Raw genomic sequence first — 16,212 nt, 5'->3', positions numbered from 1 at the left:
ATCTTGTGCAAAATTCAGCCAAATTCTCAACTTTTTCAAATTTGCGGGATGATTATAGATTTTGATTGGGCCTTAACAATATTTAATAGCTAAACATATCACTACCAGACTTCTTTCCCAGAATTAATAAATTATACTAATAAATTTTGGATTTTCTCTGCCGGATATTTGAGTTGGTATAGCAATCAGATTAAAATTTTGGACCTTCTGAGATTCTGCTGTAACTATTCTTTTTTTTTTCTCTCTGATTCGGTGTAATTTTAGAGTTTTGATTTAGATTTTACCGAATCTAAAAAATTGCCCCCCCCCCTTTGCGACGCCCCTGCCTGATAGAATGGAGACGGAAAATATCATTCATTTGCTTTTACGTGCATTGGGACTTTCATTGTTAAATTTTGTCTCAGTTGAGGTCTCCAAACAAGGTCTAATGTAACTGCTATGAGGTATTTGCAAGACTTTTTGTCTATTGTTTTTCTTCCACTTTTCTCAAACGAACTGAGTCCTTAGTGTCTTTTGTGTTCTGTGGCACACGAAGAACAAAACGGCTTCAGCATTATGACACACACTGGCTTGAAAGATATGATACTGTGATCACTGGGCTTCATTGAGTACAACAAAAACACAGTGAAACACAATGAAAACACAGACATTGAGGGAAGCGAACGCTACCGTTTATTGAATAGGAAGCGATTAAAAAGTGTGAAAAAAAACTCTTGATAATACAGATTTTTAAAATTGTTGTTTTGTCGTATTTTCCACAAATTTACATGTATCATTGTGTAGTACACGCCCTTGGAGTTCTACAGGGCTCTTACAGACTCTTGTTTATTCGAATTCAAACGATACATCGCTTGGAGTGTTTTGAAAAGATTCGAAACTCGTTCCTAACAAGAAAATCAGTGTTAGCTGGCAGCAAGCTACCGGAGAAAATCAATGGCGTGTCACAGCTTGCCACTGTTTTCCCTAAAAATCAGCTATTCGCCCTGCCGGAAAGAAAACTGACATGGTGTCGGGGTCTACTTCTTAATGTAATTTGTTTTAGAGAAAGCTGTTTTTTTTTTTTTTTTGTTTTTTTTTTTGCTTAAAATGATGCTAATGGATATGACCAGGATATGACCTTTATGCAGACCTTAAAAACCAATAACTATTTACCCTAGATAAAAAGTCCTTTATGGGATATATAACCATAAATGGTGGCCACAAAGTAATATATAAATTTGTCCTTATAATTGACTTTTCAAATAATTCCTGGTAGCGAACTGTAAGTAAGGAGTGGCTCAGCTCAATCATAACTGACACTTTTAAAAACAGAATTTTGTTAACAATATATACATGAAATGAAGTGGTTTTTCATACTTATTCAAAATATACTACGTTTATTAGGTTTAATGTTACCCATAAAAAACTACGAACCCAGAAAATTTACCCAATTTTCGAAAAAAGGGGAAAACACCCTGTGCAAATCAAGTTATCTTAATGAAAATCACACCGTCAGATTCAGCATGCCTGAGAATTCTGCTGTAGATGCTTCTACATACATGAATGTGGAATTTTGCTTTTTTTTTGCTAGAAGAAGGATCACGGATGCATTTTCACTTTTTTTCTTTCTTTTTTATATCCCAAAAGATTGGAGGGTATTTAGCCTCCATACCATGCGCCTTTTTATCAGGAGACATCTAGTCATGATTTTAAGATTGCAATTAGATTCAACATAGTTGATAGTTCCAATAACTATGTCTTTGCGGTATAAGTTCCCATAGTCCCTGGTGAAAGGGTTGTAAGTTACGCAATTTTCGCATTGTTCACATAGTCTGGTCCTATTTATTACTGGAGAGTTAAGCAGACTTTTCGAGAGTATCTTCTGTGATGATGATTTTCCAAAATAGTGTTTTCCGTGGGGAGGAGATTTTCCATATTGTAATTTTTCTGGGGACATTTTACACGAGAAGGAGGAAGGCAATTTCCTGTCATTATTTGAAAAAGATCAGAAATAATAAAAAAAAAATCAACTAAAAGTAAGGAGTAACTTTAAAGCTTAAATCGGGTAGAAACTATTCTATGTATGAGAGGGGCCGCTCCATCCTCAACCCTCACTCTTTACGCGAAAGTTTTAATTTTTTGTCAAAAATTTTCAAGAAAGACAGCTCCCTTCATATATGGAATAGTTTTTTTTTTTTATCCTAAATATATTGGTATATTTTTCGAAGACCGTATTGCCTTTCTATGACGAAGAAATAGTAGTTCAAATAGGGATAAGTCCTTTTACTAACAGTGAAAATAAATACAAATCATTGACTTTAACACTTTAGTTTGTCTGCTGATGACGATCACTTACATTTCATCAAAATATACAGAACTTTTGTATCTATTTTCACTGTCTAGTAAAAGGAATTATCCTTATTTCAGCTTTTATTTGTTTTTTAATATATTGACTTGGATTTGCTTATTTTAGATGGAAGAAGAAAACGAAAACCTTGAAATTGACTTAAGAGAAGAGATTAGCAAAGAATATGAGGATATATTCGCTCAACGAGAAAAAGCCTTCACAGAATATGTGGAAGAGGTAAGTTCAATTTGAGTGTAGAGTACAGCTTAACCATAAAGCCCCATTCACAAAGGTATTTTAGCTAGGTATGCAATATATAAGCTTAATAATTATCGACTTGTCATAATTTGCTTTTTCTTGTGCGAGCAGTCCTAAATGGGAGCCGGTGTCTACCCCTCCCCGGAAAATACCCGCCCACCGAAAATACTCCAAGTGATTTGTCTAAATTGATAATCTCTAGACACTGATTTGTAAATAAGCAGGCTTGAGAACGTTTGACGACATGGGTTGAGTTTTGACCTCCTATAAAAAGTTCTATAAAAAGAATGGTTTTGTTTATCGTATTTGCGAAAAGTTCATGGGCTTTATATTTTAACAACACACTGCAATACTATTAATGTATTGATACATTAGATACGCTTATTATTGATACGCTCATGTTTACTTAGATGTTAAGTAAACATGAGCGTAAAGATAAAATCTCGATCGGCATCGCTGTACAGAGCGAAATTGAAAATTATTGACAGTTTGCCTTGATATTGGGTAGTCATGCAATTCTACCTCCTCATAAAATTGCATATTTGATAGTATTAATAGATGGAAACACTTTTTTGTAATTTATTTGAATTCTTCTACCTACGTTGACTAAAGTACAAAAATATGAAAGTGAAATTAATGTTTGAAAGTATATATGTATGTATGTGAGGTATGTGTGTATATACGAAAGTATGGCTGAATGCATGTATATATATGTATGTGCGATTGTTTGAATGTAAAGTGGATTACACAGTATAAACCTTAAATTAAATAAATCATATACATAATATGTAAATAATATATAAATATAAATATATATATATTATATATTTATATAATATAAATATATACATATATATAATATATAAATTAAAATAAATCATATACATACTTATATGTAAATATATATATATACATATATATATATATATTCTAAAAACAAAGAAAAATATCTTTAAAAATCTGGAATAGTCAACAATTCAGTTTTTTTTTTTTGAAAAATAACTCTAATTGCATTTAATGCGGTTTTGGTAGTACTGCGGTGTGGGTAGTGCCCAATTAAAAAAAAAAGGTACTTGGGTTTAGATCAGCAAAAAGGCAGGTAAAAATATTAGGGACCAAATAGGTTAAGAGAGTTCTTGCACGAATCGACGGATTGTTACTAATTGAATTATTGCCGAAGGAAAGTGCTGATAAATTTAAAAATCATGTTTTGTCTAATTGTTTTAACACTCCAGTGTGGCAACACTGACGGAAATATGATACTATCCTATAAACTTCATAATTTTGAAGCAACCCAAGAAGTATTTTAGCAATTTGTTCTTTTCATGTGCGAATAGTCGCAAGGGTCCAGGGCTCAAAAAAGGTTTTTAATTTGATGTCCTTGGTTCTGAAATTCTTTTTCACTTGGTTATATATTTGGCCTTCGTATTCATTGGTTTTTTGTCTTTTTATGCATTGAAATGTGCTAAATCCATCCAACATTTATCTTTTTCTTCTTCTTTTTATTGAAAATATCCATAAGTCTGTTTCTGGGGACCCAGTTTTTTTCGCTCGGTTTTGTTTTTGTTATATTTAGTGTAAAATAAATGATGATGATCAGCTAAATAATTGTTTTTCATCTTCGAAGATAATTTAGAAAACGTAGAGAAACCCCCTAGCTGAATTTCGCCTTATGTTTTTTTGCTTAATATCTTTTTTTGTATTAATTTCAGTTGATGTTGTTTTGTTTTATTTTTATGGCACTTGGTATTTACCAAGTGACATATAGCTATCGCAAATACTGTCGGTCTGTCTCGGTTTTGCTAGTTTGGGTACTTCCAGATAAGCTAACACGATGAAATCTGGCAGCTGTATCAAGGACCAAACTAGATTAAAATAGAAGTAGTTTTTTCTCTGATTTGACCATCTGGGGGGAGTGGGGGACGGTTAATTCGGAAAAATTAGAAAAAATGAGGTATTTTTAACTTACGAAAGGGTAATCGGATCTTAATGAAATTTGATATTTAGAAGGATATCGTGTCTTAGAGCTATTAGTTAAATCCCGACCGGATCCGGTGATATTAGGGGGAGTTGGGGGGGGGGGACGTGAAATCTTGGAAAACGCTTAAAGTGGAGGGATTGGGATGAAGCTTGGTGGCAAAAATAAGCACAAGTCCTAGATACGTGAGTGACATAACCGGAACGGATCTGCTCTCTTTGGGAGAATGGGGGGGGGGTTAATTCAGAAAATTAGAAAAATCAGGTATTTTTAACTTGCGAACAAGTGATCGGATTTTAATGAAATTTGATATTTAGAAGGACCTTGTAACTCACGACCTCTTATTCTAAATCCTGGCCGGATTTATTGTCATTGGGAGGAGTAGTTGGGAGAGGAACCAGAAATCTTGGAAAACACTTAGAGTGGAGAGATCGGGATGAAACTTGGTGGGAAAAACAAGCACATGTCCTAGATACGTTATTGACATAACTGGACCGGATCCGCTCTCTTTGGGAGAGTTGGGGGGCACCTAATTCGGTAATTCAGATAAATTAGAAAAAAATGAAGGATTTTTAACTTACGAACGGGTGATTGGATCTTAATAAAATTTAATATTTAGACGGACCTCGTGTCTCAGAGCTCTTATTTTAAATCTCGACCGTATCTGGTGGCATCGAGGAGAGTTGGAGAGAGAAAGCGAAATCTTGGAAAACGTTTAGAGTGGAGGGATCGTAATGAAACTTAGTGGGAAGAAGCTCTTGGCTCTTTCGACCTTGTCACAAGTGCCATATGAGCTCCTGGCTCTTTAGACCTCGTCACAAGTGGCACATGAGTTTTTTCTTTTTTTTGATTCTTAATGATTTATGTTTTATAAATTTTAAGCTTCAAGAAAGAGCCGAGGAAACAGCAGAAAACCGTTTACGATCGCAGCAGGAATTCATAAAGAAAAGGAGAGAGGATCCTGTAGCTAATGAAAACCTTGTGAAGGAAAATCGAGCGTTGAAGGTATCCCCTCCCTTTTTTTTCTTATGATTATTTATCATTCGTCCTGCTTAGGCATAAAGGTTTCCTTTTTTATATTAAAGAGTTTTTAGGTTAAGAGTTTTGTTAATATTTTTGGGTGTTAATATTTTGTTAATATATTTTGGGTTTTAATTGATTTTAAACAAAAGTTGTTTACTAATAATTGCTTTTATTGGGATGGATTTGCCAAACAATGCGGTAAATAATCCCATCTCGGTCGTGACCATATTTCGGGCACAACTGCGACGAGTTCTGAAAATGGTAAAAATTAATTTTATGGAAGTATTGGTAAGATGGACGCGGCCGCATTTCTGACTATAGCGGAATTTATTGTCCAAAGAGTAGAGTAAATTATCGTATCTCGGACGTGACTGTATTCTCGGCATAATTGCGGTCAGTTTGGACGATCGCAAGCGTCGGTTTTGTGGGAGTAAAATTGATGCGATGGCATTTCTGACAATGACACAGTTTTTAGCGTGATATTGTAGTATAGTATATTAAAACCTGAATATTTAATATTCAGGTTTTATTAAATTGCAAAAATTGTTTAGATTCTTAAAACTGTTAAGAGGTTGTGGCTCTGCAATATTTTCTTTGATCATACTTTTTGCTCTTGTTTCTTTTCTTTTTCTTTTTTTTTTTACTCTATCTTTATACTCTTTTTGTGTACATGGATTATAAATACGTTAATTAATGTTAAGTTTCAAAATTCATATAATCCTATAAAATGTCTTAGAACCTGGAAACTGAATGTGTCTTCTTAAAAGTATTTTCGAAAAGGGCAGGTATAGTATAGCTTAGGACAAAAAGGTTTTTTAAAAGGTGAGAATCAAATAGGAAAATCAAATTTATGTAATGAAATTCTGTATTCAATGATCTTTCCAAATATAATAACCACTCCTGATTTCACTAGGTCCCATATAACTGCACTAAATTTTTGTCATTCCTTGCTGGCACTGCGGAGAGAACTAGACAATTTCCAATGAACTGTCCACAGGATCATATAGGACATTTTTTTAGATTTGGACTTCAAGGGGTTTGCCCCCCCCCATCACCCTCCAAGGTTTTTGTCATATCTGCAAAATAAAAGAAAATATATAAACTTGCAAAAGAAGCAATACGTATCCAGGGATATTTATTCTTTTTGCAAGCCCCTCAAAAATTCTTTGGTAAATTTCATTATATAACTTGGGTGAGAAATCCATAGAAATCTAGTAAATTTAGAATTCTTGAAAGGAAGGGGGACTGTTAGGCCCCAATTCTCCTGCCCCTGCATACGTCCCTGATAAACCCCTTCGAATTTTGAATTGGGAGGAAGGGGGAAAAAAAATTTTTGGTCCTGATGAAAAAGTAAAGCTACGTTTTTCCTTTGCTTATGGCTGTCGCTGACAGGCTTTGCTGCTAGTTTTTAGTAGTGATCGCACATTTATTATCAAAAAAATTTACAGAGACAAAATCAATTGGTAGCACACCAAAAGCGTCGCTTGCGAGGGAGTGTTATTAACAAAAAAGAACAAAAAATAGAAGAGAAAAACATAAAACAAAAAGCAAAAACAAGTTAATTTATAATAAGTAGAAGGGTGAAATCGTTTACCGAAAAGAAAACTTGCATCAATAATTCATACATAATAAAACAACATAATATCATAATCCCGAAGCAAAAAAATATAAATAATTATTATCAAATTTAATTCCATCGATCTCAGTCTGTTTCGAATGTATACTTGCCAAGCGACCCCACACGCAGCTCAGATTTGAAATGACTAATGGGTAATTCCTTGGTTCTTGGGACAAGCGTATTCCACAGCTTAGCCTCTCTGTAAATAACTGAAAAAGCAGCCCTACCTGAAACTAGGCCAGGAACCTCAATATCTCCACTTGTCCGAGTTCCGTGATAATGGACGTTGGACCTTTCCCGAAATATTCCGGTAAAACAGTCTGGAAGGCAGCCATGATAATACTTTTACATAAAAATCACGCAATCCAGCTGCAAGCATCATATTAATTATACTGTATTCATTATTAATTATAAAAATTATAGTATATGATTATATTATTATAGTATATTATTAATTATTATATTAATTATACTGTGTTCATTATACTATATTAATTGACCTGACCAAATTCCGGTTCTCTATTCCACAAAATGATCTAATGGTATTATTCTGCAGTATGCGGATTGGGCAAAGTGTTGAGGGGAAAGTACCAAGCCATACAGACGAACAATACAAAAGATTCGGATGTATCAGAGAAAAATATAATAACCGTATGCATATGAAGGAAAACAATGTTTTAATTTACGGATAATCCCTAAATTCCGCGATAATACTTTACTTATAGCTTTTACATGGTACTTAAATGATAAGTTCTTGTAAATAATAATCCAAATTGTTCTTTTTTTTTTAGTTAATTAAACTAGTTATTAGTTTTAGCTTGTTTTTAAATATCAGATTATTACGATCTGTTATTTATTTTCCTATAAAACTTTGACAAAATCCACGTGTTTTGGTGTTGCCCTTGTAGTAAACTGTAGCGATAGGCTGTATGAAAACAAAAGGAAAAATCGCTTGGATTTGCGACCAGATTCTGATGAAGCACTGTAGTATCAACCGACAAATTTCCATGCATTTTATGTGATAGCGGTGAGGTTCTCGGTGCAGTGAATTGATGTTTTGTGGACATTCAGGTATGACTTGATGAGGGATATACCCAAACTAATCAAAGTCTGTCTTTACTACATATCATTTACGCTTTCTGGTAGCGTTGACGAGTATTCGAGTATTCAAAGGCCATCGCTGAGCTCGACAACTTAGTGTATTTTTACCAGTGGTCATTCATCTTCTTCAAGACTGGGAGACATAGCATCTGCTTCTTCGCCATAAATATTAGCCTCTATCTCCTCTATCACTATCAGTATAGTTTCATAAACATCTTCATGTTTGTTAGTTGGTATGGTAGGTATTTTCACTCTGTCGTCATCTTTAAGATCAGAATGCTCCTCATCTCTTCCTAGCAATTTGAGGATCTACTTCTTGGATAGTTGTCTCTGCCTCTGCCTATACTAATTTGAACCCTAGCAACAGAAAGGTGAATTAGTAATTACACTTACCCTCGCTTATAATGAGGGCTCAGAAAGGATCTGCTGGGGATCAGATTAAGCCATGAAGTCCAGGTTAATGATTTTGATTTCGCAGACGAGATAGTAGTGTTAGAGTTAAGAAAAAAGCAGCTTCAAGAATTACTAGACGAGATCACGGTGAAACCATCTTAACCTACTAGTGATAGAAAACCAAATGCAGAGAAAACCAAGTGCAACAATTGACTCTCCTCTGTCTGGAAATGGGGCAACTAAGATGTTGAACAAATTATCCAGTTCAAATACCTGGAAAGTATCATCGAGAACACAGCTCGACAGTGAGAGAAATTTTTGGTCATTTGCCAATAGGCAAATGGTGCCTTTAGCATCCTACATCAAGTACGGAGATCTCAGAGATTTTCTCTGCACCTGAAGCCACGCCTTTCCAAAAGCAATTTTATTCCATTGGATAATATAATATATTTATTTCGAAAGAAACTCTATCATAAGCCCTCAAAGGGCCGAATTCGGACTTGGGAGTCGACGAATCACATGGTTTTGCTAAAACTGGCAAATAGTCGGAAAACAACAACGAAAAAGAAAAATCATAATGAATAATCATTTATGAGCCAACAATTAAACTGTAATAAGTCAATTCAAAATTTAAAAAGGTAAAAACTGGTCAAACTAAACTTAAACAAACATAAGTCAGAAAAAGAATTAAAAGGGACATTAAAAAAGGGGAAAGGGGGTGGGGAATATATGTCTATATATATATATATATATATATATATATATATATATATATATATATATATATATATATATATATATATATTTAACTGTATACTATCAATAAAAGAGCTAAAAAGATAAAAAATGGTCGAAAAGGGGGGGGGCAAAAATAAATGAATAAACACAAAAAAGAGAACGAAATATAAAATATATAATATTTAAAAGGGAAACAAAAAAAAGAGGGGATGAAACAAGCAAATAGGTGCAACAAGCTGGGTAGCACCATCAGCCAATAAACAAAGAGAGAAGAAAAAGGAGAGTTTAGTGGAATATTTTATTAATTTTTTCTGTGATGAAGGGAATAAAAGTTTACTTATATCTGGAAGTAATGCAGCGAATGGGGACAAAATAAGGATGAGCTCATAAACAGCTAGAAGTGGCCGTAATCTGGATTGGGAGTGACGTTTGGGGAAAATACTTGCCGTCCAAGTGTTTATTAATGTATATTTTGCAAAAGAGGCACAACGTAACCTTCCTTCATTCAAGGGTTTCCAAACTAGCTTTTTTAGGAGCAGAAAGGCACCTTGCCTTCTTTGAAAATTATTCGCAAGGTTCTGTTTTGGATTGATTCTACTTTTTCCGATTCTTCGCGAGAGATACCAAGGTGCTAAATTGGACAAGCATATTCGAGATGTGGGCCGACAAAAGACCTGTAAATCCTTAAGGAGTGGGAAACGGGGACGCTAAATTTATTTAGAAGCTTAGGTAGGGTGATAGAAACATTAGCTCTATGGATGATGTCTTTAGCACTTTAAATTTGAAGAAAATGTGACGCCAAGTAGTTCAAATGAGGACACAGAAGTTTCAGGAGGGATAGAATTAAGAAAACAGAGCGAGGATTTGAGGAAACAAATCGGCATTATCATGGACTTATGGGGGGTTTACTGTCACGTCTAAATCCAAGGCCTCATCTACAATTTCATTGAGGATGCTCATGGGTCGCTTATTAAATTCCTGAAGCAAGTTTCAACAACCGTTAGGTCATCAACAAATTTCCATCGGTCATGAAATTCCTTCGCGAGGCTGTTAACCATGACTGAAAAGAAGAGGGGACCTAGGACAGTACCTTGGGGTATACCATTGCAGAGAAGGAGAGGATTTGAATAATGATTCTGGTATTTGACACCCTGCGAACTATTTGTTAAGAAGGTGGCAACTAATTTCACCAGTAACGGATCGAAATTGAACTCGCTGACAAGTTTCTCAATTAAAATAATGTGGTTAAGAAAAGCAAATTCATTCTGAAGGTCAATGGAAATTAAATTAAGCCAGGAATTAGGCTTTTTGAGGATTTTCTCGACGTGGTCAATAAGAGAAACGAGGTAGTGGGAAATAGAAGTGGATTTTATGCTCCCAAACTGAATCAGGTCGGTAAGAGGTAAGATTTTGTTCCTTTAGCCAATCTGCAAGGAATCCTTCATAAAGTTTTGAGAAAATAGGAGTAAGAGTAATAGAACGAACGCCTTCAACGCCAGGCTTTCCGTTTTCTTTTTCAAAGGGGTTATGAAAACATGTTTCCAAATTGTTGGAATTCGCCCAGACTCGGTAATCTTGTTAAACAGGAAAGACAAGGGCTTAGAAAGGAAGTCACCATAGGCACTAATAAGAGGAAATGGGATGTCCAAAGGACAAGGACTCATTTTTCTTAGTTTTTCAATTCTTCTATTTATCTCAGATGGGGAAGAAGGGGATAGGGCTCCTGTTGATAATTGGCCGGTCAATGCTTGAAGGCTCTGGACAATGGAGGCGAGAAATTTATTTAGTTTATCGGCAGTAACATCAAGGGGTTCGGGTAGGTCGAGGTCAAGCTGCTCAAGCCTCCTATCTCACAGCTTTTTAACCTTGGAATACCAATTTTTTGGTGAATTATTGAGCGATTCTTCGACCTTATTTTTGTAGTACGATCGTGCCAATTTGCGAATTTTTCTTTTAATTGATTTTCTGAGTTTATTGTCTTCATCCAGTTTACCTTTTTTGGAGCACCTTTTAAATCTCTTTTCAGGGAAACAAATTTGATATTTATCAATTAGCTTTTTGTGGAACGTAGCCATTTTCTTATCAAGATATTTTAAACTTTAAATATCAGGCCAATCTTCAGTAATCAGCCACATACCAAAAGAAAGAAGACCAGAATTTTGAAAAGGGCGATAAGTGCCATAAGCTACAGAGAAAAAATGCTTAAAATGTGAGGAGGGGGATAAAAGAATCGAAAGATGATAGCTCCCACCTACTGGAGAGGGGGCAAAGACAAGGGGGGGGGATTGAGTCTAGAGATTAATAAACTCGGAATAATTTGTCAGGCGTCATTATGCTTTGGAGAAGAAGGGTAAGAGAAGGATTTAACTTGGGGATTTGGAGGTGAGGGTGGTCAAGGATTTGGACGAAACATGATGAGGAAGGTGCAACTTGTTTCCAGTTGACGGGAAGTGAGAACAATTAGGATTTATTACAAGACAATTATTGAATGCAAAAAGTCTCAGACCTGAGTCTCGTTGACAGGGAAGGCACGAGGGAGAAAACAAATGGACTGGAGGTGAGGTTTCGTGGAGATAGTGTAAGAAGGAGTCGAATTGGGAGGATTTTTGATAGAGCGGAAAGGAGGAGATGGGAAGGTAAGAAGGTGCTGGGAAAGGGAAGTGAGATGGGAACTTTCTGGGAGAAGGTAGGTCTGATTTACATTAGAAAATGATGGGTGGAGTCCCGAATAAGTCAACAACATCTTGGGCGCATGGAGCGGATATGATATGCAATGGGGTTTGTGATTCGGAGGGATATGAGTAAAAGGGGATTATGGTAGGGTTTGGGTGTGATGATGATTTGACTGGCGGTGAGTAAATTTCTGGATTGGAGGGGCGTTTCCCGAAGATTGGGAGGGAGGTAATAAGAAGTATCTAATAAGGGAGGAAAGGGATCCGTAGTTTTGCCTTAAAAAAGGGTCCTTCCAGTATGGAATCTTCGACCTATAACAGCTGGTACTGCCCAAGTTTATGCACTTTGCTTTTGTTTGCAGCTTGATTTTTTTTTTTTTTTTTTTTTTTTGCAACATTAAAGAGGGAACATAAATATGCAGGTTATCACACCCGAAAAAACGCCCGTTTGATGCTAACTTACATAAAAGAACATGGATAAAATTACACTTTGCTTTAGAACACTTGCCAGTGAAGTAAAAACGACATAAATACAATAACGAGCACTTCTTTTGGGTTTCACGTGTTATGTAAACCAGAGCTAAGAGCTCATATGGTATGAGCTCTAGCAAAATTCCAAGAAGCAATAGATTGCTTTGTAAAGAAAATCAGAGGCTTAATGCCGGTCGGGATTTAAAATAAGAGCTCGGAGTCACGAGGTCCTTCTAAATATCAAAATTCATTAAGATCCGATCACCCACTCGTGGGTTAAAAATACCTCAATTGTTCTAATTTTTCCTCTGGCTTCAGCCCCTCAGATCGAATCGGGGAAAATGACTTTATCAAGTCAATTTGTGCAGCTCCCTGACACGCCTTCCAATTTTCATCGTCCTAGCACTTCCAGAAACATTAAACTCGCCAAAGCACTGATCCCCACCCCATGACTCCCCAAAGAGAGCGGATCTAGTCTGGTTACGTCAATCACGTATCTACAACATTTATAAGCGTTTTCCAAGATTTCCGGTTTCCAAGATTTTTGGTTTCCCCTCCAACCCTCTATGTCCCTGGATCCAATTGGAATTGAAAATGGAGCATCTGAGACATAAGATTCTTCTATATATCAAGTTTGATTGAGATCCGATCATCCATTCGTAAGATACCTCGATTTTCACGATTTCCCAAGAATTCTGGTTTCCCCCTCCAACTCCCCACGATGTCACCGGATCTGGTCGCAATTTAAAATGAGAGTTCTAAAGCACAAGATCCTTCTAAATATCAAATTTCATTAAGATCTGATCACCCATTCGTAAGTTACAAATACCTCATTTTTTCTAATTTTTCCGAATCCCCCCCAGCCCCACAAAAGAGAGCGGATCCAGTTCGGCTATGTCAGTCATGTATCTTGGACTTGTGCTTATTCTTCCCACCAAGTTTCATCCTAATCTCTCCGCTTTAAGTGTTTTCCAAGATTTCCGGTTCTAAGCGTTTGCGACGTTTTCAACCGACAGAATTTGCGATCGCCATATGTCACCTGGTAGATTCCAAGTGCCATAAAAACGGGAACAAATTTTGGACGAGCTGCATTTCGTTTTTTTAGGTAATGGATAATAAATCTATAGTTATAGGGGTACTTTGGACCTAATTTGCAATTTCCTTGCTTAAAAAACTTGCAATTTTTATAACACTATTATCAGGAATACCTTTTTCCTGCAGCTTGCTTGGAACACGGTCATACCCAAAATCACATTTATATCCTAATTTGGAGCACATTTGCGAATATTAGAAGGGAAGTCATTGTTATTAGACAGATTCACTTCCGTACTGTCAAAACGAATTTGGGCATATGTGTTCTCAAGGTCAGGATTCTAATTAGGTTGAATCGAGGTGAGATTGAGGTCAGGTACAATTTCTGAACTTAGATTTATATCACTTTTAGTGGCTAAAATTAATGAACTTAATCCTCTGCTTCCTTCATTAATATTCATTGAGCTTTAAGACAATGCACTTTTTTGATGATTAGAGTCTAAAGTGTTATTTACCTTGTTTGGGTTGGAATTATTTATAGGTTGGCTTATTGAATCACTTTTATAAACTGACAAAAAATCTGCAATAAGCATTAACACATCCATTAATTCTTCTTTTAAAGTCAATATTTTTGTAAAATCTGGTTGTAAGGAGGGGCTGTCGTGACGCTGTCTGTTTGAACAGATTTATACATGCTGCATTTAGTGGCTTGGCACGATACGTGCGTTGAGTCTTCGGGAAGAAATTCAAGATCTTACGCTTGTGTGTGACAGGGGAAATTGTAGGACCGACTGAACTAGGCAGCCTCATGAGGCACAAAATTCCTACTTTATGCAGCAGAAACATGGTACCTGAACCAAGAATAACAGTTCTGACTTTTGAAAAAAAAAAAAACCGGCTGTGTCTTTGCAGAGCAAAGGCCAGTGCATCCACTGGCCACAGAGGATGACAAACCATCTATGAAAAGACACGACAACCTTTAGCAGCCGACATTAACAGAGTCAGAAGGTGCGGATATTTGGGATACGTCCTCTTGAAAGGTTTTCTTGACTCAAACACTGCTATGCCATCTGCAATATCAGTATCATTGACCTGGACTTCGGGGTTGAATCTGATGCCTCCTGTCTCTGTGCTTTGAAAGATGTAATTAATCATTATCACAAAAAATAATGGTGATAGAACACACCCCTGTTTTACTCCCGACAAAATGCGGACGAAACGAGTTTTCGTCTCTGGTGTTTTTACGCAACATAAGCTGCCCTCATAAATGGTGGTAATAATCGTCACATTTTCTCAGGGATTCCATAATGGATGAGAATCTTCCATAGACTTTCACGATCTACGGAATTGAAGTCCTCAAAGATCATATAGATCTTCGAACCCCACTCTCTGCTTTCTTCAGCTAGAAGTCCAATCGAGAATTTAAGGTCTGTACATGAGCGATTTGGCTGGAAGCCATACTGTTCGCCTCGGAGGTGTCAATCAATTTGTGTTCGGATCCTCTGTAGGATAACGGATAAGAGAATCTTCGCGGGTATTGACAGTAAACTTATACCCGCCAGTTGCCTGGTTCAATAGCGTCTGCTTTTTTGAGTATCCTAATGAGTGAGTTGCCAGTCTGATTGTACTTTGGCTGTTGTCCGAGTGAAGAGTAAAGACCAAACGTGTGTATGTTGATGCCTTTATCAACATGCCTCTGCATGATATACGATCCAATCCTTGTGATTTTCCAGTTTCTTTGCTGCTTCTCGTGTCTCACTGGTAGAAGGCAGGTCCGTGCTGATATTCAGGGGACCATATTCGCACAGGACTTTGCTAGTAACCTTCGTTGACGGATTCTTGCGTTTTTCGTGTATTCCCCTCCCCCACCCTTTGCTGGAATAAAATGATGTTTTTTTCTGGTTCTTTGTCATTGCCATTGTTGGATGTCACCTTTATTAAACAAAAAAAATGTGATGTAGTTGGCTTGGATGTATGTCAGTGTAAAGTAACTCGTTGCTTTTTTCGTTCAAATAGAAGTTTTTCTAACAAATTTCCATGACTTTTATTTTGATATGATTTATTTTATTTTTTTAAGAATGCTAACCAAGACTTGGAAGTGCAGCTAAAGAAACTGCAAAGCACTCTTGATGACCATAAGAAAGCATTGGCTGATTCCCAAGGGGAAATAATGAGGTTAACCTACAGCCAAGCTTTGCAAGGTAACTTCTTTTATGTTTGATCTTTTTCCTTTTTCTTACCATATTTTCTATTATTTCTCAACTCCCAATATTTTTTTTTATTTACCTACTTTTATTATTTCAGAAGGGGAAATAATTATGTTAAAATATAGCCAAGCATTGCAAGGTACCTTTTATTTTATGCTTGATCTTTTTCTCTTTTTTACTATATTTCCCATTATTTTTTAACTTTTCAATCTCCCAACCATTATTTTCTTTATTTCTATGCCTTTATTATTTCTGAAGAGAAAAAAAATGAGGTTAAAATATAGCCAAGTATTGCAAGGTACTTTTTATTTTATGTTGGATCTTTTCCTTCTTTTTTTACCATATTTGCCATTTTTTCCCAAGCTCTCGACCTCCCAACCATTATTTCTATACTT

General features: G+C 36.0%; 1 protein-coding gene across 1 annotated transcript in view; it reads left to right on the top strand.

Annotated features, from left to right (window-relative positions):
- The first annotated feature begins 767 nt into the window (after positions 1–767).
- The window catches only part of LOC136027755 (repetitive organellar protein-like), a 39,964-nt gene continuing 24,519 nt past the window's right edge, over positions 768–16,212 (top strand). Inside the window, exons 1-4 of the mRNA XM_065705213.1 lie at positions 768–1,028; positions 2,453–2,563; positions 5,445–5,567; positions 15,688–15,811. Coding sequence (XP_065561285.1) covers positions 768–1,028; positions 2,453–2,563; positions 5,445–5,567; positions 15,688–15,811 — 619 coding nt within the window. The remainder of the gene's footprint in view (positions 1,029–2,452; positions 2,564–5,444; positions 5,568–15,687; positions 15,812–16,212) is intronic.

The sequence above is a fragment of the Artemia franciscana genome, chromosome 5 (assembly GCF_032884065.1).
Source record: "Artemia franciscana chromosome 5, ASM3288406v1, whole genome shotgun sequence".
Taxonomy (NCBI): Eukaryota; Metazoa; Arthropoda; class Branchiopoda; order Anostraca; family Artemiidae; genus Artemia; species Artemia franciscana.
Note: the sequence above shows the minus strand (reverse complement) of the source record. Positions and strands in the feature narration are given on the sequence as shown.